General features: G+C 34.6%; 1 protein-coding gene across 4 annotated transcripts in view; it reads right to left on the reverse strand.

Annotated features, from left to right (window-relative positions):
* Positions 1–23,956, reverse strand: part of LMNTD1 (lamin tail domain containing 1) — an 85,104-nt gene that overhangs the window by 15,128 nt on the left and 46,020 nt on the right. For all 4 annotated transcript variants that reach the window (XM_031938479.1, XM_031938478.1, XM_031938477.1 and 1 more), the window contains 3 exons: positions 14,687–14,889; positions 13,333–13,505; positions 5,896–5,968 (listed from right to left, as the gene is read on the reverse strand). In XM_031938479.1, coding sequence (XP_031794339.1) covers positions 5,946–5,968; positions 13,333–13,505; positions 14,687–14,889 — 399 coding nt within the window. In that variant the 3' untranslated portion in view covers positions 5,896–5,945. The remainder of the gene's footprint in view (positions 1–5,895; positions 5,969–13,332; positions 13,506–14,686; positions 14,890–23,956) is intronic.

The raw sequence follows: 23,956 nt of genomic DNA on the forward strand, positions 1-23,956 counted from the left end.
ACTGTTAAAAACAATATAAATGTTCCAGTCCTGGAGGCTCTTGCTCTAGGTGTCCTTCTCAACTTTTCAGTATCTCTCATTTTCCAAATTAATCCAAATTGTTGTCAAGGCCTATTAATTTTACCTTTGCAACATCTCTCTAACATGCCCCTTTCTTTCCTATGATACTGCCATTACCCTGATATAAGCCTTAATCACCTCAGCATAATAGCCTGCTGGTTGGCCTGCTTGCCATAAGTCTCTCCCATTTAAGTGTGATTTTCCTAAAGTGCAGGTCTGAACCTTCTCAATAAATTCCAGTGGCTTCCTATCATCTCCAGGATCGAATACAAAATATTCTTGTCTGGTGTTCAAAGTCCTTCATAATCTAGCCCCTTCATCTAGCTTACCATTCTTTGTATACTTCACTCTCTTTACTATACATCCTTCCTTCTAATGACACTGGCCCATAGTTCTTCTATGAATAAGATTCTTCTATCTCTTGGCTCCAGGTATTTCTCTAGCTGTCCCCCATGCTTGAAACATTGTCCCTCCTCATCTTCATCTCCTGTTTTCCTTTAAGTCCCAAATAAAATCTCACCTTCTAAAGGCAGTTTTTCCAAACCCCTCTTAATTCTAGTGCCTTTCCTCTTTTAATTATTTCCTATTTATCCTTCATGTGTGTGTATATATCTTTATATATTTGTACATATTTATTTGTATTATATATTGAGTCATTTAGATACAAACATGCTGTATATGTTTTCTTGTTGTCTCTTCCAGCACACTGTAAGCTTTTTGGGGGCAGGAATTGTCTCTTGCCTCTTTTTGTATTCCTAGTGCTTGTTAGCACGGTGTCTGACACACAGTAGGCATTAATAAATGCTTATTAACTGACTTATTGCTAAATATATGTTTTGTGGAAGAGGTACTCTAGCTCAGTGTTTTTGCCTACATTGATTACTTATTATTCATAAAGCCAGTTCTGAAGATGTTACATATTCTAGCTTCTTATTTCATTCTTCTTTGTCTATAACCTCCCAGTCTTTTGTAGGACATTTGCGACCACATGTTGCAAGATTGTGCCAAAAGGAAAAATAACCTTTTCCCCTCTAAAATTCCTTGATCATCCTCTGCTACCCTTACTATTATGGGAACTTTTGAAAAGGTTGTATATGCAGCTGTTTTTCATTTCTGTTGCATCACCACACCTATGCTATCCATTAGTCTCACAACAAACTCCCCCATATCCATGGAAAGCAATGGAATCTGGAAGTTATTGTACTGGGAGTGGAACACATTTAACTGCTTTACAGGAATGTGACTCATACTCAAAGGACCTTGAATATTGAACAATCCTTTTGTTTGGTTTGTTCCAAACTATTATGGTTCAATTTGTGATTTTGAAAATAGTCCCTCAGTTTACTTTGCAGCAAATATCAGCATTAAGATTTTTGACTATTCAATCTTCTTCTATTGGTAAAAGCAAAACATTCTTTACTGTTTATTAAAAAGATCAAGTAGAGTTAGTGATTATGAATGTTATCATTAGTACAAAAAGGGGAAAAAAAGAAAATCCAAACACTTTTTTTACCTGTATTCTCTTCAGTCCCTAACTTGTCACTGAGGAATGTTTATGAATTCTAGTTGTACTAATGAGAGCTGAAAGATGTCTTTGTTTCAGAGAAGGATTATAACAATCTTTAGTGAAATGCTAAACTGTTAGGACATGTACACTTCAGACTAACATGTTTTGGAAAGAAACTGTTATTTAGCTAATAGGAACTCCTTCTTCCTTTCTTACCCCATCACCCCTACCTCCCCTCCAAAAATCTCAAACAGCTTTTGTTTCAAGAAAATTATCTTAGGATACAAAAAAATGGCTAGACCTAAAGACACCAACAAGATGGAGATGGAGGCTGTAAAAGATGGAACTAAAATATCTTCAGGGGATTAGAACTTTTCAGAGTAATATAAGTGGGGCCAGTGTGGGGGAAAGCAGATTTAAATTTGACAATATTACTAAAGTGGAGAGAATCAACTAAAAATTTTCCTCGTGAGTTCTAGTAATGGCAATGGAAATCTTAAGAAATAATGGGGTTTGATCTTCATAGTTAAAGGTTCTGATAAAGGCCTCATTTCCAAAATATATAGAGAATTGAGACTAATTTATAAGAAATCAAGCCATTCTCCAATTGATAAATGGTCAAAGTATATGAACAGACAATTTTCAGATGATGAAATTGAAACTAGTTCCACTCATATGAAAGAGTGTTCCAAATCACTATTAATCAGAGAAATGGAAATTAAGACAACTCTGAGATACCACTACACACCTGTCAGATTGGCCAAGATGACAGGAAAAAATAATGATGAATGTTGAAAGGGATGCAGGAAAACTGGGACACTGATGCATTGTTGGTGAAGTTGTGAACGAATCCAACCATTCTGGAGAGCAATCTGGAATTATGCCCAAAAAGTTATCAAACTGTGCATACCCTTTGACCCAGCAGGGTCAAACTACTGGGCTTATACCCCAAAGAGATACTAAAGAAGGGAAAGGGACTTGTATGTGCCAAAATGTTTGTGGCAGCCCTGTTTGTAGTGGCTAGAAATTGGAAAATGAATGGATGCCTATCAACTGGAGAATGGTTAGGTAAATTGTGGTATATGAATGTTATGGAATATTATTGTTCTGTAAGAAATGACCAGCAGGATGAATACAGAGAGGCTTGGAAAGATTTACATGAACTGATGCTAAGTGAAATGAGCAAAAACAGGAGATCATTATAAACTTCAACAACGATACTGTATGAGGATGTATTCTGATGGAAGTGGATTTCTTTGACAAAGAGACCTAATCAGTTTCAATTGATCAATGATGGACAGAAGCAGCTACACCCAAAGAAAGAACACTGGGAAATGAATGTAAACTGTTTGCACTTTTGTTTTTCTTCCCAGGTTATTTTTACCTTCTGAATCCAATTCTCCCTGTGCAACAAGAGAACTATTTGGTTCTGCACACATATATTGTATCTAGGATATACTGCGACATATTCAACATATATAGGACTGCTTGCTATCTAGGGGAGGGGGTGGAGGGAGAGAGGGGAAAAATCGGAACAGAAGTGAGTGCAAGGGATAATGTTGTAAAAAATTACCCTGGCATGGGTTCTGTCAATAAAAACTTATTATAATAAAAAAAAGAAAGAAAGAAATAATGGGGTTTGGTGCTTAATGGCCAAGGAGACAGACAATTTTTTCCTCCTTATCTCATGTCATTTTCTTGCTTTGGTCTTTAGTAAAACACAAAAAACTCATATTCCTAAAATTTATGTAACTTAAGAATATTTCTACTCTGTATTGAACCAGGAAACCAAAGGGCAGTTGAATTGTGGACATAAAAATGTTTTCTTAGATGACACAATGGTCCAGGAGCATAGAGACTGACTGGAAAAGTGGCAAACTCCCTAAGGGTATTTGCGTTTACCTGTCATGGTAAGTTGAAGCTGCTAGATAGTAAATGATGATTAGTGGTACTTGTTAAGTCACTCAAGACGTGTCCAACTCTTTATGACCCAGTTTTGGTTTGCCATCTCTTTCTCCAGCTTTCTTTCTTTCTTTCTTTCTTTTTTTTTTTTTTTTTTTTTACAAAGGGGTAAGTGACTTGTCTAGGGTCACACAGCTAATAAGTGAATATGGTCACATTTGAACTCAGGAGGATGAGTCTTCCTGACTCCAGGTCAGGTGCTCTATCCACTGAGCCACCCAGCTACCCTAGTGGTAAGAAAAGTGTAAAGAAGAAAGCAACTGAAAAACCCAGGAGCAGGCTGTTAATATTGATAATCAAAATAGAATAATTAGTCTTCTGCAAAGGCATCAGAATCAAGAACATGTGAAGATAGATCAAATGACACAGATAAGAAAACTAATAAAAAGTAGTTTGGAGTTGCTAAATAAAGAGCTGGTTTCAGAAATTTCTATAATTATAGTCTTAGACACACTGTGAAATTAGGGTTTAAATGGTTTTTATTTTGATACAAAATGAAGGGATAGATCTGAGTTCCAATCAGAAAAAGATCTTGCTAATTCAGAGATCAAGGGAACTGAGAAAAAAGAATTCAGGCTAAGGATGACTTAGTAAAGAAAGCATAGTGACAAAAATACTTGGGTCAGGGAAAATGCTGAAAAGAGACCACATTATTGCTTTAAATTGTTTCAAAATACTAATATGTGGTCCTTGAACTTGTAATCCATCTGTAGACATTTGTTTCTTCAATTTTCTTAATACTGTAAAGATACTCTCTTAAAAACAGCTGCCTATTTATGGCATAATGGAGTAAGCTCTCTGGGGAAGAGATAATAAAGAATAAGTCATGAATTCCTGGGAGGTAGTTCTTAAAAGAAGAAAAAGCCAACTAGCTTTGGTTTTCTGAACACAGCATAAAAAGTTATTCAAACAAAGAGTAGTGTGAATTGGCCAGAAAACTTGATCTTTGGTAAGCATTCGAATATTAAATGGTAGAGAACCTGATATTTGACAAGCATTAGATCTTGCAGTGTAGTGAAAGAATACTGAACTGAGAGTCAGGAGGTTGGGGTTCTGGACTTGCCCATGTTACTAACTAAGTATGGAATCATGGGCAAATTGTTTAACCTCTTTGGGGATGGACATATTAGATACTAATATTCGTTGAAATGGTAATTTTTAACAATCGAATTTTCATTTTCTAGCTATCAGAACATAGTGCCATGTTCATATTTTAGGTAATAACACAGAGCAATCAAAGATACCTCAGTAGTTTTAATTCAAGTATTTCATAATTAATATAGATATTTCTTCATAGCCTAAAGCATAAAATATCTTTCTCGGTGTCAACTATAATAAATGTATCCTTGTAGAACATTTACTTTAGTATTATTCCTAAATATAGTGTCATTTACAAAGGTCTTTAGATTCCAGAAGACGATAGTCAAGTCTCCTGCCTCCCCCAAATAATAAATACCTAAGAAGAATTCTTAAAAGCCAAATATCCAAAAAATCAAATATCAAATGTTTCTAGCCTCTTTCCTACCACTGTAGTCCTCTAGTTTAATTTTAAGAAACAATAATACATTTGATCCTCAAGGCAATTTTGGTAGTATAAATATTATTGTCCATTTTGCAGAGGAAGAAACAGAAGCTCAGAAAGATTACCTGACTTGTCATGCAACTAGTTGTGACAAAACAAAGACCCATACATAAGTCTTCTAACATCTTATCTAGCAATTTTTTCATTATCCTCAGGTTTGTCTACAATCTCATTAAATCAAAGTTTTAATATTTTCAGAAGAAGTTGTTCCAACCCCATGCCTAATTTAAATTTATATTACTGAATGGTCACCATTAGCGGATAGGCGATTCTGCCTCAACAAAGGGCTTACTTAACATAGACCTTTAGGGATAGATGAAGGCCATTTTTCATTAGCTCTTCTCATTGTAGTTAGGTATTGGGATTTCTATTTAGTAGGTTAAAAAACGAAACGAAACAAAACCACACTGTAGAACTTTGTTACAATCTAAGCTTAAAAATACATTTCATAATGAAAGCAAGTTTCTAATGGAAATAAAAGTACCACAAAAAGATAGATTTTTACATAAAAACCTATAATCTTTTCCACCTAAATAACTTCAGCTAATATTCTGTTAAATCATAAGGGGTTCAAAAAAGACCCCTGATGTTAATGGAACCGAAAGATATCTTCAAACTATTTTTCCAGCTCATTCTGGAAAAATTATTTTTTGTGAAGTACTAGGCACTTGGATCTAGAGTGTAAAGGTGAAGTTTATTTTCTACCTTCACAGATCTTGCTAGCTAATAGGGAAAATAAAATGAATGTAAATAAATCATCAAGTTTTTATGAAAAACTACTGACCTGAGGCTGCTACAGAATGTCCAGTTCCACAATAGGTTTTAAAGAGACTTCTAATGATAAGGTTGTTTTCCTCCTAAGATTAAAAAAAAAAATACACACAAGATTTATAACACTGTTACTTACCCCTAAAGATAAAGCTGATCTTCTGCCACTTTTGTGATTTAGATGACTGTGTTCATGGTTTTGTTTCTTTGGATTCAAGCAGACAAAGAGAAGGAGACTAGGGAGGGAAGATGTGATGTAAGAATCAAGTTAATATTTCAAATGGAATTTAATTTTCTGCCATGGCACTACTAGACTGTTCAGATTTCACAGGACATACTACAACAAGGTCAGCACAATAGCTCTGCAGACATTCAGTTTGATAGTTGGTTTAATAATTTTCTTTTCCCACACTTTCCTTTGGAGCCTCCAAATACTGAGCTAACTCTGGCAATTCATGCATCAGCCTTATTATTAATGTGGATATCCATGAAAAGTATACAGCTAAAGTTAAGTGAATTCATTCACAACATTCAAAATGTCTTTATTTGCTGTTAAGTCATGGTTCCCTATATGGATGCTGTAGTGCTGGCTGATGAAGTGTGTCTTCTTAGTATTAATTGTAGGGCCAAAATAAGCACAAATGCAAAAGAAATAATTTTTCAAAGGAATCAGAGTGATTATATGGATACCAATTTTTTGTGAACATTCAAGAGAATCTCACACAGATAATCATTGTCAATTGAGAAAAGAGAGGAGAGGAAAAGAAGTTAGATTAAGTAGTAATTGATAAGAACTAAAATATAATGTGAAACCTGTAATTATTTTGTGCTCTTTATATTTTTAATTTTGTTCTGTAGTGTTTCACTTGGTTGTTTTTTCTTTTGTTTGCTTTTGTTTTTTTAGGAAAAGGGATCAACTACTAATGCTATCATTTCAGTATTAGAAGGGTCCCATTTTGATCAGTATACTTTCCCACTAACTTAGTAAATGGCCTTGCTCAGGAATTGGTGTAGACAAATTCATCACCTGGTTGCCAACCTTTTGGTGATTATCTCCCTCTGCGCTTAGTCTAGTCCTCATGTGACAGATACTTAATCTATGTCTTGTTTTTTTAACTTGGAAACTTTCAACTGTGGTAGTGTTAGGGCTAATGGTAAAATCACAACTACAATATCACAGAATTTCAATGTTGGAAGGAACTTCATAAGCCATATAATGCAACCCATATTTGAAAAGGATTCCTTATTAATATTTATTGATAATTATCCAGCCTCTACTATAAGAATTATAATGATTGTGAACCCTTTATCTCTGAATATTCTGCTTTTATAAAGGCCTAATTGTTAGGAAGTTTTTGTAGACACTACGTTGTACTTTGCAACATCCCTCCTTTTTCCTGCTTCTGATTTAATTTTTTTTTTGAGGGGGTCTAGTCTTTTTTTTTTAATAATTATAACTTTTTATTGACAGAACCCATGCTGGGTAATTTTTTTACAACATTATCCCTTACACTCACTTCTGTTCTGACTTTTCCCCTCCCTCCCCCCACCCCTCCCATGTTAAATATGTCACAGTATATCCTAGATAGAGACAATCTCTCTCTCTCTCTCTCTCTCTCTCTCTCTCTCTCTCTCTCTCTCACCAAAATTTGAAATAGAAACTGTACCTGGTGACTATTTCCCTTCATATTTCACTTAATACTTTCTAAAATTCTCTTTTTCCTCTCAATTGGACCTTTTTCATAAGTCCAAATTTTTACAAACCACTTACATAATCTTCTTATTCAGTTCAATACCCCCTTCTCCTGATATCTTTTCTCCTAATAATCTTTTTCCACAGAAGTGGTCTAGTATGGATCCCCAAAATTCAGGACTAGATCCATGTGCAATGAGTCAATGGAGTAGGTAAAGGGTATTTTTATTTTTGTAGAAAAGGGGACTTCTTAGGGAGGTAACAGTTAAGATTACAGAGTAGAGGAAGCACTGAACTAACTCCCAACATTCCTCTTCAAACAATTTTAAAATAATATTTCAAATCTAAATCTGGTATGCCAGAACTAACAAAAGGTCACGGTGACACATTTTCCAGCTTAATACAACTTAGAAGATTGGAAGGAGAAGATTCCTGCCACAAGGAATTTATGTTTTAACATAAATTCAAAGTCAAAAAAATAGGCTGAAAAAATAAGTAAACACAACAAAAATGAACCCAATCATAAAAAGCTAAAAGAACATATAGGGATAGAGAAGATCATGACAAACTAGAGAAGACAATGAAATCAAAGCCAAGTCTCAAAGGGAAAAATGTAAATTGGACACAAGCCCCAACAAGAATTCCTGAAGTTCTAAATATAATTTTTTGAAATCAAAAAAGAATGGTAGAGTAAAAAATAAGTAAAGAAATGAGAGTGTAGCAAGAAAATTATGAAAAAGACAATTAACAGTTTGACAAAAGACTCACAAAATACTGAAGAAAATAATACCTTGAATAGAATTGACTAAATACCTTGAATAGAATTGACTAAATAGAAAAGGAAGTACAAAATTTTACTGCTGAAAATAACTCAGTAAAAAGAAGATTTGGGCAAATGGAAAAAGAAAGTGCAAAACCTAAGTTAAGAAAACATTTAAAAATTTGAATTGGATGAGGGGAATCTAATAACTATGTGACATCAAGAAACAATAAAACAAAGTCAAAATGAAAAAATTAAAGAAAATGTGACATATTTCATTAGAAAAAACTGATATGGAAAAGAAACTGAGGAAAGATAATTTAAGATTATTGGATTATCAAAAATCTAAGATCAGAGAGAGAGTCTAGTTTTCCTGTCCTGGGCTGATCTCTTTACATATATAACTGATCAATGTGATATTGCTTGCCTTCCCAAGAAGTGGGAGAAGGACAGGAAAAAGGGAGAAAATTTGGATCTCAAAATTTTAAAAAATGAATGTTAAAGATTTTTTAGATGTATTTGGGAGACATTTAATGAATTTTTTTTAAAAAGAAAAGACTTATTACTGGATTATGCATTACATTCTTTTCTCTCCATATCTGAGGAAAGTTTAGGTAGTTAGGTTTCTATACTGAGAACTGCCAAGGACCTCAAAGGTCATCTAATCTTGCAAACGAAGAAATTGAAACTTAGAAAGGTTATTTGACTTAGCCAACATCACACACCTACTAAGCATCTTCCTAACTCTGAATTCAGAACTCTTTACTATATATTATGTTAAACTGTCTACTTATATCACTATAGATGTAGTAGTCACTATTCATAGATACTCATAGATCAAAGAGAATTCAGATAAATCTGTAACAGTTCCAAGACAAGGTCATTTAACCTCTACTTAAAGTTTTCTAGTGAGGGAACACCTGCTCCGTCTTACAGAAGTTCTCTCTATTTTTGGACAGCTCTAATTTACTTTTGTGATAATCATTCAGTTAACATATGTGAAGTATCCATGATATGCCCTGCATTATGTTGGGTAGGAATACAAATAAATAAATTAAATAATCCTTACAAATTACAAGGAATCTACATCCTAAGAATTATTCAAATAATAATAGCAGGCATTTGACTACTGTTTTGTTTGAAAGTTTTCAAAGCATTTTATATACTTTCATTTGATTCTTACAACATTTCTCTGCACTAAATTCTACAAATATTTTTGTTCTAATTTTATGGATTAGGTAACTGGATTTCAGAAATATTAAATGACTTTCTTATGAAGATATAGCTAATAGATAACAGAAATAGAATTTTAACCCATATCTTTATTGAGCTCAAGTACAGTATATTCCCATCTATTCTATTACATTGCATTCAAGTATAATGAACCCGAGAAATAATCACTGTCTATGTGATTGGTCTTAAAAACCCAAGCCCATAAGGTTACAATGTGTCAGAAAGGATACAATTTCTTGTAAGACTATACTACAGATTTCCTTATAAATGAATGGGATTAATTAGCAAGTCTTCAGACATCTCTCAACAATGTCTGCTTTCCTCTTGACAAATAATAGTTCATATTTATATAATGCTTTAAATTTTACAATATTATCCTTAAAATAACCCACTAAAACATATAGATGAAACTCAGAAAAGTTAAATGTTTGCTAATAAATAGCTTTTTCAAAGATTTACTTCACAGTTCAAAAAATTCTTATTATGAGGAGGTGGTTTCTGATAAGTCATAAAAACCTTAGTGTAAATTTATTTAATATGTTACTCCTCTCAGAAGTGTTTGTATTTTATGAAAGGCCCAAAGGGACTAAAAATCAAAAAGAATAAATCCCTAAGGGTACAATTTTGATTCTATTATATCTAAGAGGAAGAAAAACCTTTTTGAACTGAGAGATCTTATTGTAAGTTTTTAAACAACATCACATAGGTAACTTCTTACTCTGTGGGATCTACAAACAAGATTCTCAATGGTCACTCTACCAAAAAAGAATTAGTTTTCTTAGAAACCAGAGCAAGAAAACAGAATTTTAGTACATTCCAATTTCTCAGAAGGCAACACAGAACATTGTTTTCTAGTGAGCATTATTGAATTGAATTCCACCTATGTCCTCCCACATAGTTAGCTGAGATAATTCTTCTACCATTTCTACTTCTGAATGCAATGAGTCAATCAATGTACTATCCTAAATATCAAAGCATTAACTTTCTGAATAGTAAATTACTGGTCTGAAAGAGGTAAACTGGTTTCCAGAGATGATAAAGAATAGTTTGGTCATTGAGAGAATTTATCTTATTTTTTCTCTCATCTTCAAAATAATCCCCATAGGACAAAAGTTCTATGTTTGTAAAAAACATATGCTATAAACTTCGGAAATGATATATCTTACCGAAGGTCAGCAAACTAGGTACTATAGCTTATTGAACTCTGAACTGATCCCCTTATTCAAAATGAAGTGGATAGAGGACTGGCCTTGGAGTCAAGAGGATCTGAGTTCAAATCTAATCTCAGACATTTTCTGAGATCCTGGGCAAGTCATTTAACTCCTATTGCCATCCCTTCTTCCCTCCCACCCCCCAAATCCAACAAACTGAAACTACTCAAGAAACAAAGTACATTCTGTGACAAACATTTATATAAAATATTCTTTAAAGTACCTTGAAATTTAGTCAAAGGCTCAATCAGTAGTAGTTGTGAAACTTGCCTTAGTTTTTAGAATAAGGGCTTTCTCTCAGGTAATGAAAAGTTTAAAACATTTAGAGGTTAGTTGACTTAATCTGAACCTGATGATTTGCTGAAATTACATTACCTAGTGAAGTAAATATATGATTATTTGTATCTATTTCTAAAAATGAGGTTTAAACAGAAATTTCTCTAGTTTATAATTCATTATGGTGAAGTGGTCATTGTTTCACTTAGCTTATTACTTTATTCTAACAACTAATGCCCTGAGATTAGATGCACATATTTGAAAATGTTCCCTGATTTCAATTGTATGAAAATTCATAAAAACGATCTTTACTTGTCTATTCATTGCTGAAAATAATCCTAGGAATATGAGGTACTTTAAACCTAAAATCCTAATAAACACTTCACAGTTATTATCCAGGAACACAAGATCTTATTCTTCACTCAGCCAAGGAACAGATGAGAAATTTTATGTTTCATTCATGGTAAATTTTTTGTTAATGTTTTAGTGCAGTTAATATGATCATGGTTGACTTATATAATTTTTAAAAGTGTTTCTTAATTGAATCAGATTCCATTAGTCTTTAACATATACCTATTAGATATAGTTCTATCTTCTGAGCAATTAGGAAAATAAAATCCTTCTTACAAATACCTGTCCTTTAAATATTTGAAGATAGCATATTTCTTTCTATTTAGGCTAAATATCTTCAGTTCCTTTCATTATTCCCTATATAGAGGACATGTTTATGGATCCTTTACCACCAGAGAATATCACTCAATGGCAGAAATTCTTTGAGTTGCATTTCCTAGAAGGTTATGTATGAACCTGCAGCATAGTGACATCAATTCATGCAGAAAATGATGGAGTGAGTGAGAAGCCTCCCAAGCTAGATCATAGATTAGCTGTGACTTTGAAGATTAGGGGATGCCCTTAATGCTTTTGTGAAAGACTTAATATCTTTCTGTTAAGCAGCTGAGATTGATAATAGCTTTTCATCACAATAAAACCAAAAAGGATAGTTTCTCTACCCTAGTGATCAAGAAAAATATACTTTTGTCTCAGGCTTAAAATCAATCTTACAAAATAATTATATAATAACCATACCCCTTGTTATAGATATTGTCTTTCTTTTCATTCATTTATTCAAATATTTCTTGCATGCAACAAATGAATAAGCAAATGTTATTCTATGAATAACAAAGTATGTTAGTTGTTGCTCTCAAGGAGCTTAAATTCTGTGAGAATAATACAGTGCTCCTAGAGAAGGAAATACAGGACACATGGAAAATAACTACAAGTCCTGAAGGTGGGTAGAATGGAGTAAGAGTCATAAAAATCAGGAAAAATGGCTTGCTGAGGGAGGTGGTATTTGAGCTCATCTAGAAAAGAGCAAGGAGTTCCAAGGAGGAGAGGTGAGGAAAGAGAGCAACTTAAGCATCAATAGTCTGAGCAAAGGCACAAAGGTGGATGATATTGTATCACTATAGGGAACAGAAAGTGGGTCTGTTTGGCTGAAATGTAGAATACATGATGGGAGTGTAAAGTATTAAAAAAACCTGTAAAAGTAGAGTGGGAACAGATTGTGAAGCACTCTCAATAACAAAGAAAGCTTTGATTCTGTTCTAGAGACAATGGAGATCCACTGGAACTTAAAGAGAGAGTGATATGGTTGGTCAGTTAGTCAATAAACATTATTAAATGCTTATGTGCCAGGAATCGTGCTAAGTGCTGGTGATACAAGGATGAAAAAGAAATACAGCTCCTGTTTATCAAGGAACTTACAATCACAAGACAATTTATCAAAGAAAGCTAAAAATGAGGACAGGGGAGAGATGGCACCTAGCATAGGAGAATGATGGAGAAATCCAAGGAACTAGGATATGGAAAATACTTGACTTGAGCATTTTGCTTAAATGGAGGTCTTGGGAGCTCACCACCCTGCCTTCGAACCAGAGGGTCCCCAGAGAAATGCAGCTAAGTGGGAAATGAAGAGATGGCCAACCTGGGTGCCTTCGTTAATTGAAGGCTTTTGCTTAGATTTGTGCCTTAGAAATACCAGTTGATAGTAGTATGGAGAATCAAATAGCGATAAGAGACTGGATGCACTGATATCAATTAGGAAGGAATTGTTCTAAAGTAAATTAATATCAGTGTGACCTTATTATGGCATATTTGAGGGCCACAAAGTGAGAACAGATAGTTACTGAACTTTCCTCTTGAAGATTACATATTTAAGTAGACACATTCATATTGTTGCTCCTGTTCCCTTTTTATAAAAAAAACTGCTTCTTGGCTTACCTGCTTTTAAGTCAAGTCTAGCTGATTGTGATACTGACTGTCTGCACACAGTGCTCCCATCATTGCCCACGGTAAGCGGTCCAAACAACGTGTAGTTGGGATGTACAATACAGCTCTGACTGAGACCCCATGGGCTACGATTGGGAAAAAGACTTGGTGGGATTTCTTTTTCTCTGTAAAATAAAAATTGTGTTTTTATAATAGACAAATAACTAAAGAGTTGTTGGATTGAAACTATGCAAATTGTTTAAGATTGTGATAACTAAAATTGCATATCAAATCCAAAGAAAATAGTCCTGTCTCTAAGATTCATTTATCAGTAGGAATTAAATAGGTATACCTGATGTGAATGCTATGAATATATCTAAAAACAAGATCCATGTTAAAATATGAATCCTTTAGCAAATTCATTTTAGCAAATTATTACCACAATATACCCAATTATAGAATGAATTGAAGTACTCATTGTTAGGCATGAAATGGGTACTCAAAGGATGCTTGTTAACTCCTTCACCTTTTTACAGCTTCAATACCTTATCTCATTGTTGTTCAGTCATTCAATCATGAATGACTCTCCATGATCCTATGGCCCATTGCACACCAATATTATTCATGGGGTTTTCTTTTTTTTTTTTATTATAGTAACTTTTTATTGACAGAATCCATGCCTGGGTAATTTTTTTTACAACATTATCCCTTGCACTCACTTCTGTTCCGATTTTTCCCTCCCACCTCATGGGGTTTTCTTGGCAAAGATATTAGAGTTGTTTGCTAATTCCATCTCTAGCAGATTAAGGCAAACACAGATTAAGGATTTGCCTAAGGTCAATGTTTAAGATTACATTTAAACTCAAGTCTTTCCTAATTTCTAACACAACTCCATCTACTGAGCTATCTAGGTGCATTACATGATTTATTAAGTGTCTGAGACAAGATTTAAAATCAGTTCTTTCTGACTTGAAGCTCAACTCTACCTCTATAGTGGTGCTAATGAGCAAGGAAATGGCCAAAAAATGTGTGTAGATTGTATGATATAAACCCTTTGAGAGCACTTCTCCTGAGATTTATGCCATTTATGCCCTGTCATATTTTTATACTTGTAGTATGTAACAATGTAAAGAACTGCAATAGTAAAAAAATTTTAAAAAAGCTCTTTCATGGATTAATAATGTGAAATAAAAATTTCACATTTATATAGCACTTTACAACATGGATTCTTTTCAAACTTGTAGCAATAGTTTGTGTTATTTCTTCTCTACCTCTGTTGGCCCATTTCCCCTTCTGATTTTATCTTGCCACTGATCCTTGAATAGTACTTAGTTAACAACCACAGTGAACAAAATAAATAGGGTACCTTTTTAGAAAAACTCGAACTTGTCCCTCTAGCATTGATGCAGTTTCTTGTTCTCGTTTTGCTTTGGTTGCTGCAGATGGTATTTCCTGATTCATTTGTTCTTTAGATGATGATATTAACAGTGGACTTCTGTAAGATTTTTTGTCAGAATCAAATTTCTCCCAAGCTCGCTTCCAATGGATAGGAGAATACCAAGCAATAGCCTAAAGAGAGCAACCCATTACTGAAATGTAATATTCAAGAGCTTTATTGTTTTAATTTCTTAGGCCTTTCATAATAAAATGTGTTGAAGAGATGATCACAATTGTATTATCTATTAAATCTAATTTTAAAGTTTTTAAGAGATTTTATACACACACACACACACACACACACACACACACACACACTGCTTAGCAATGTAAATTTAGGATGGAGATGGGAGGACAGTACCAGTAAAGCACTGTATCATTGACTGTAAGGTCAAAGTAGGAGCAGGTAAGAGAGGGAGTTGCCAGGAGGATAAGAAAGGGAAGTAAAGGAGAACTATTTTTTAATATTGCTTTTCATATATTTTCATACACTTTTAATTTCAGAAAATTCTGCCTAGCATGGCACCTAGACATTTTATGATGCCAAGTTACATGTGTTATAGTGAAGGACAAACCCACCTGAGATATTTGTATATAAAACCCAATCTTAAAATTCAGGGTCGTGAAATGTTCAGATGTTTTGTGGGACCCACAAATGCCTTATTTTTCTGTAATCCTTTGTATAATTTCAGTTTACCTCTTGGTTATGAATGAATAGGAGACAGCAGAAAGACATCCTAAAATGTTAATAAAGCAGCAGTGGTTGTTCAGAGGCTAAGTAAGAGGGAGGAAGATTATAAATTTCACATACTCAACCATAGTCAGTAGTGGTAGGGAGTTTCAGTTTCCTAGATGTTCTACATATTTATTAGAATGATAAATTAAGAGAAAACCTGATTGGCTCTAACAATTATATGTTTCTTCATAGAAAGCATTAGCATCAACTTGTAGGCTTAAAATAAGATGTTGAATAATAATTTCTCATTTTAGCCTTCCAAAGTACTTTTCCTCACAAAACCCTGTGAAGTGGGTATTGTTTGTATTTTTATTTCTATACTGGAGTGTACAAGGTGTTATGGGAATTCTAGTACCTCTGATGTGAGGGCTGCCAAGACCTTTTTAGGGCCTTTCATGTCTACCACTTGCCTCCCAACTTTCACATGGGGCTCCAAGAAGGTGTACCATAGGCAGCAGCCACCTCCTAGTAAAACTGTTCTGGCAGATGGATTAAACTAGGTTAAGGGTAATTAAATCTGTTGATGATTTAAGTTGATGATAACCTAAGCATGTGAAGACTTTGCTGGTGGAATGGGAAGATGAGAAAAATTTGTTCCAATGGGCCATGAAGGTGGAAGCAGCTGGGGTTTAGAGCTTATTAGATACTGATAGTATTCTGAGTCATCACCAGACATCTTGACTTTGTCTTGCCACTAGATTCCAATGACTGGAGAAGAGACTGATGACATTGTGCTATTTGACCTCACTTAAATCCAATTTATGTGCTAGTCAAATGACATAAGTCACCATTTTACCATTTTTACCTATCTTGAAGTGGAGTGGACAAGTGATAAAACAGCAGGTGTAGACCGATTTGGTCCTGCAACACAGGCAACTTACAGTATTGGGTTGTTGTCTCCCTGGATTGAAGTAGCAATAGCATTTTGCAGCCCTCTGGCTATATGAGCAGCCTTTTAAAAAAAGGACTGAACTACGCATCTCCTGATGTAATGAAGGGGTTAGAAAAATGTCCTAAAAATTGTCTGCTTCGGAGCAGCAGGTGATGCAGATAGAGCACCAACCCTGAAGTCGAAAGGACCTGAATTCAAATCTGACCTCAGATACTTAACCCATCCTAGTGGTATGACCTTGGGCAAGTCACAACCCCAATTGCATCAGCAAAAAAAAAAAAAAAAAAAAATTGCCTCCTTCACCTCATCTAATCCTAGTCTGTTCATACAAAAGCTAAAGGAAATCATATGAGTTATATGACAAGGGGAGGTTATTCCCAAGGAGTTCTAGGATGCCTATATTGTCTCTCACTATAAGGAAAAGGAAATGATAAATTGTCCTGTGATAATCATAGTGGAAGGAGTCTCCCTTAGTCATTGCTGGAAAGATTCCTTCCAGAATCCTCCTTAACTGGTTAATCCTGGACCTAGAAGATGATTATCTATGCAGAACTAGCATGGTTTCAGGAAGGGTCAACAAATGGTTCATATGGTGCTTGCTGCAAGAGAAATGCCAGGAGCAGAACAGAGATCCATAGACAATGTTCAGTAATATGACCACGGCCTTTGTTATTATCAATCATGAGGGCTTGGAAGATCATGACAAAATTTGTTTGCTCACAGAAGTTCATTAGTATTATATATCATTTCCATAATGTCAGGTTTGCATGGATTCTGGGGAATGGATGATGCTTTCATTCTTTCCTAATCACCAATGGAATGAAGCAGGGCTGTGTCCTTGTTCCCATATTTCTTTTAGCATGATATTTCCAGTAATGTTGTCCTATATCTTCAATGAAGATGAAAATAACATCAAGCTCAGCTATCACACAGACAGTAAATTTTTCGCCTTGGAACGATTAAAGTTAAGACAACAGTGGTTGGAGAGTCGGTGCTTGACTTTTTGTTCAAAGATGAATTTGCTGAAGGCTGAAATGCAATAGAGTATGGATTGATTCTCTTGCTACTTGTGCTCATTTTGACCTGACAATCCCCACCAAGAGAGATTCTTCACCAGCCAGTATTGCACCATTTATAAATGATATAAGCTATAGCAACATTTTCCTCATTTGTAAAAGGAGCTAGTTAGACTAGATGACTCTTATATTTAAGATTTAAAACACATACAACCTCCACCCTGCAACTAAGGGAACATATTTTATGCTTCTTTTTCTCCCCAAGGAATAGGCCAGTGTGCTGAAAATATATTTAGAAATCAAAGGGATAGGAGGATACCAGGTTCAAATCCTTCAGTTATAGATGGGAAACTGAGATTCAGGAATGTGAAATGTAAAGTCCATATAGTCAGTATAGGAAGTAGGATTTGAAGCCCAGGTGGGATAAGGAAAAGCTGCTGTTGGGTACAGTACAGTATTTTTTGTGTATATGTAAAGAATATGCAATCAGAGATGCTTTCAAATTCTCAAATTCTGTGATTCTGTTGTTGAAATTCTGAACCAATGATCAATCTAAAACATCACATTGTCTTCTAATCTTAGCAATGGCTCGATGAACAATGATAACAAAATAAGGTGATATGCCATCACTAATTTCAATACCATTTCTAAAAGTTGGCTATGTAACTAATGAGATTGATTTTCTGTAGAACACATTTTTTTGTTGTTTTTCATTTTGTTGTTTTCAATATTATCTGATTCAATATTATCTAAGTTTTAAGGAATTATTTTCCTCAGTGAAAATATCCCACTTGGAGTTTTCTTGGCAAAGAAAATGAAGTGGTTTGCCATCTCCTTTTCCAGTTCATTTTACAGATGAGAAAAATAGATGAGGCAAAGAGGGTTAAATGACTTCCCCAGGGCCACATAGTTGATAAGTCACTGAGGCTGGATTTGAATTTAGGAAGATGAGTCTTCCTGAATCCAGGGTTGGCGTTCTATCCAGTGTGTCCAGACCAATCAAACTGCTTTTTAGAGTCCGTGAAGGTATTTAACCCTTACAATGTAGTAATGGGGTCAATGGGAGTAGTGTGGGATGACTAGTGACTATTTTGAAAGGTTCATAGAATTTTAAAATCTTAGCAATCATTTATTACAACTGCTCATTTTAAAGATGAGTTTAAAAAAGCCCTTAGAAATGCATGACCAGGGAGAGAGGAATTAGAAGTGAGCCTTCTTGATTCCCCTTCCAGTGTTCTGTTAAGACTATCAATAAATATTCTCCAATGGCAGTGAAAAGGCAGTTTAAGATTTTAAGTCATATTTTCTATGTTTTAAAAAGTGTGCTTGGTTTCTCTTTGCTCAGGCCAGAGGACACTTTTCAGGCCCTCAAAATGTGACTCATGGTAATTCATGTCAAACTATTTGCAGATTTTGGCTTTTTATACTAGGAAGTTTTCACATTTTCTATTATCTATTTATATTTCCTCAAAAGAGCTTTGTTTTCATTAGTGGGAGCATACATTGCCCACATCAATAAACACCATGATTTCTCTCTATATGGAAGATCTTATAGATCAATGTAACCAAAATATAAGAGTATTTCAGCAATAGTCCTTGATCCAGGTATAGAGTTGCATAACTTAGACAGTGGGAAAAGAGTTTATAACAGGTTATATGGTTCAATAACTTGTCCCTTTAAAAGTTTATGGTGAGAAATGCAGAAGCTTATTACCACTAGAGTAGAGGTAGAAATGTTCTCTTGCTTATCAGGTAGAATGTAAACTCCTTGAGAAGATGGGCTATTATTTCAACTTTGTTCTCCTAGGACCCAGAACAATAGCTGATACATAGTTCCATGAAGTCACTTAATAATTTATGTTATAATAAATATATATACATATACATATATGTGTGTATATGTATATAAATTGTCTTAAATGTTTGCTGAACTGAACTGAATTATTTTTTTATTACTGAATTTCTGGAAAATTAAAACCTGGTTCAATGATTAATTCTTTTATGTTTATTTCTAGGGATCGTATTTCAATGTATTTAATATTTCTAAGAGTTAACTAACACAATTTCTATCACTATAGTACTTAGAGGTTTTACCTTTTTCCTGTATGCTTGTTAATATTATTGTGTTTTCATAAGGGATTTATATTGTTATAAACCATACTTTTAGCATTTACATACTAAATGACATTTATATTTTCTATTCAGCTCTGGTCTTTTTGAGCCCAAATGCTTGAAAATACTCTATTTCATTGAATATCCACCTTTTCCCCTGAAGAATTATACTGAGTTTTGCTTGGTAGATTATGCTTGGTTGTAATCCTAGCTCCACTGTTCTCTGGAATAGCATATTCCTAGTCCTCTGGTCCTTCAATGTAGAAGCTGCTAACTTTTGTGTTATCCTGATTGTGGCTCTACTATACTTGAATTGCTTTATTTCTGGATGCTTGCTATATTTTCTCCTTGACCTAGGAGTACTGGAATTTGGCTATAATATTCCTGGGAGTTTTCATCTTGAGATCTCTTTCAGGAGGTAATCAGTTTTTCAATATCTATTTTATTCTCTGATTGTAGAATATCAGGACAATTTTCCCTGACAATTTCTTGAAAAATGATGTCCTGGCTCCTTTTTAAAATATGATTTTCAAGTCAGTAATGTTTAAATTGTCTTTCCTGGATCTATTTTCCTGATCAACTATTTTTCCAATGAGATATTTCACTTTTTTCTTTTTTTCTTGTTTTTATTTTGCTTTATTGTATCTTCATTTCTCCTAAAGTCAGTAGCATCCATTTGAGCAATTCTAAGTTTTAAGGAATTATTTTCCTCAGTGAGCCTTTATACCTCCTCCTTTCCCATTTGGCCAATTTTGTTTTAAGGCATTCTTCTCATTAGCTTTTTGTATTTCCTTTTGTGCTACTTTCCAGTCTTTTCCTAATTTTTCCTTTATCTTTCTTGATTTTCAAGATCTTTTTTGAGCTCTTCCATAGCCTGAGACCAATTCTTACTTTTCTTGAAGATTTTGGCTGTAAGAGCTTTGATTTTATTATCTTCTTCTGAGTGTGTATTTTGGTCTTCCTTATCATAGTAACTTTCTATTGTCAGAATCTTTTTTCTGTTGTTTACTCATTTTTTCACCCCATTATTTGACTTTTAACTCTTTGTTAAAGTAGAGCTCTGTTTTCAGGGTGGAGGGTACACAGTTCCAAGCTTCAGGGACAGCTATTTACAAAATTCCTTCTAGAGACCTGAATACAAGCAGTCTTTTCTACCCTGGCATTGTTAGAAGTGTTCATACCTTACTGTAGCTGTAAGATCTAGTGTGCTAAATAAAGCAACAGAATTCTTCCTCAGTGCCAAAAAAGAGAATTCCTGTGAGCAGAGGACTCTGAAAGCTCCCACCACCACCACCATCACCACTATCTATATCCACTCTTGGTATGCTGGTTTCCCAAGGTCCTCTCACTCTATTGACAAACCTTTCCTTCTGAACTTCCAAGTCATTAATGGTGTCTCTGGGTCCCAACGTTGCTGCTTATTCAGAGGTCTGTATCCCTGACCCTGCTTTGCTGAGGGCTGAAGCTGTGAGGACACTGCAGGACTGCATGCCAGACTCCCACTCTGGTTCCACAGACCTTTTCTGCTGACCTTCCAAATGGTCTTTGGTGTCGCTGGGCTAAGAGGTCTGGAAGCCATCCATAATGCCATTGATTCACTTAGACCTGTTTCTGCTATGGACCCCAGCCAGCATTGGGGCCAGGTTGGGGTTGCATTCACATGGCCTGCACTGGGACTATATGCTGGACTCCTACCATGGTGCCAAAGACTCCACCTGCTGACCCTCTAATTTTTCTTTGGCTGGAAAATGTTCTCCTCCCTCTTTTGAGGTATTCTGATGCTCGCAAATTTGTTCAGAATCATCATTTAAAGGAATTTGAAGCAATTTGGGGGAGAGGTCAGTAAGTTCTTACCTTTACTCCAACATTTATATTTTTTATTGAATTTTAAACACTGCCATTATAAAGATCCTCTGTTATGAAGTGTTGTCTATATTTCTTTTAAACAGAGTAAGAAAGTGAAGTACCAGAAAGCAAAGCATTTCATAAAAACTCTCATGCCATTTTCATGGATAAAACAAATATGGATTAAATAATAGTAGAGTTGAATGGATTTGCAACTAGGTAAGCAGATCTTAAAAAGTAGTTATTTATGGTTTGGTGCTTGGTCCTATGTTTTCTTAACATTTAGATAAAGGCATAGCTAAGCATAGCTAAGCATGCTAGAGAAGTTTAAAGATTCAAGAATTTTAGAATTAGAAGAGATCATCTAGCCTACCCCATAGCTGAAAAGAAATCTGCTTTAACAACTGATCTATCAAGTGGTCTTTCTGCTTCTTCTTGAAAAACTCTATTAAAGGAAACCCTCTATATCCCATATAGGAATAGTTATATTTTTCATAATGTCAAGCTTAAATCTTCCCCTTTGCAATTTATTCCCATTGCTTCTGTTTCTGATATGAGATATTAAACAGAACAAATGTAATAACTGAATCTGTTTTCTACTTAATAGCCCCATAAATATTTGACTACAGCAATTCGTGCCGCTCCAATGAAAATCTTCAATATCCATGTTAAACATCTCCAGATTCTTCATGTGATCCTCATATGACTTGTAAACTCAAGGCCCTTTATTATCCCAATTATCCTCTAACTTATCAATGTTCTGTTTAAATTGTTGTGTCCAAAAATGAACATCTTAGCACACATGATCTGACTGAGGCAGAGTCCTGTGAGACAAACACTTCCTATTCCCAGAAGATCTACTTCTCTTAGGGCAGCTCATGACCATATTAGTTTTCTTTTGTTCTTTCACTTCACAATTTACTTCCATTGAACTTGTTATCCACTAAAAAAATATGAGATTTTTTTTCAGATAACTGTGATTTAACTAGGTCTTCTCCATTTTGTACTTGTGAAATCAATTTATTAAAAACAAATACAAAACTTTTAGCCCTATTATATTTTACCTGATTTACTAGCTTCAGTCTAACAGACTTCATTATCCAGTTTATGAGCTATCCCTCTCTTACTCTTATAAAAGCAAGCTTTCTATGTCTTTAACAAAGTCACTGATAAAAAATATTAAACAACACAAAGATAAATGTAGATGCTTAGGGAACTGTATTGGAGACCCACTGTCAAGCTGACTCTGACTATATTTCCAGTCTGATCATTCAACCAATTTTGAATTCATATAAATTCATACTCATCATCTTTGTAAATGACACATTAGGAAGGTTAGCTAACTGGATGATAGAATCAGCATTCAACCAAATTTTGAAAGGAAAGAATGTTGGAGCAAGACTAATAAGATGAAGTTAAGTTTTTTGAACCTAAACACTTGAGTTCAAAATATCAATTTCACAATTATGAGTTCAGGGGTATGTAAGGTAGCCAGTAGGCTATCTGAAAAAGGTTTGACATTTTAGTGTCTAACAAACTCGATGAGTCAACAATACAATATGGTGGTCAAAAAACTAATTTGATCTTAGCCTTCCCCCTTCCAAAAGGAATAAGACATAATTTTAAAGAATAAGGAAATGGTAGTCCCATTATACTCGTCTTAGTCAAAGCACAAGTAGAATTCTAGGTCTCCTAGGTGCTACATTTTAGGAATGCTATTGACCAACTATAGTGTAGCCAAGGGAGGACACCCAGGATAGTGAAGGCCCTTAACATGCTATATCATACTGGTTGAAGGAACTGGGGAAGCTTTGCCTAGAGAAGGTATTGTCCTTATAAGCTGTCTGCTAGGGCAGCCCAGTCAGAGAATTTTCTCTTATCGGAAATCTTCAAGCAAAGAATAAATGAACTTTTGTTGGATATGCTGTAAAGAAAGGAGAGTTCTGAGGGTCTGCTAGGAAACAATGTCCACTTGGGTTTTTATACTCTGGGCTCAGCCAAAGATTTCTGGGTTGTTGCCCTTAGGCAAATAATTTAAGGGCTCTTCATGCCTCCTTTTCCCCACCTTGAGAATTCAAATCTTATCTTACAGAAATACTAGGAAATTTAGTGTAATCTTATAAAGACTCCTAAAGAGAAGTGCATGGAAATAGATAAAAGACTAATAAGGGTTAGCAGTTATAGGAACAGGTATGTTCCCTGGTGAATGTCTAGGATCCTGATTTCTCACCCTGATCATTTCTGTAGTCCTCTAGTGACAAGATTAGTGAGAGCCCCAGCTTTATTTTTCAAGAGGTACATAAATTTCAAGAGCTACCCTTGAAAAGTCCAGTGAAGCAACTAGATCTTTTTTAGGGAGTCCCAGAAAAGAATACCAAGATGGAAGGAAAATCTTGACCAGATGTTGAGAGAGAATTGCTTCTTTATCTTTCTGATTTGTTTTTACAAGCCTTTCAAAACTTTATACTGTAATACAGACTGGCTACAGCCTTGTCTGTTCAATAGTAGTTTTCATAGCCAATTCTCTCTTAAATATAAAGAGGCCTATCCTCATTATTTGAACTAATATAAATTTCAAGGCATATTTGCTAACTTATT

The sequence above is a fragment of the Sarcophilus harrisii genome, chromosome 5 (assembly GCF_902635505.1).
Source record: "Sarcophilus harrisii chromosome 5, mSarHar1.11, whole genome shotgun sequence".
Lineage (NCBI taxonomy): Eukaryota > Metazoa > Chordata > Mammalia > Dasyuromorphia > Dasyuridae > Sarcophilus > Sarcophilus harrisii.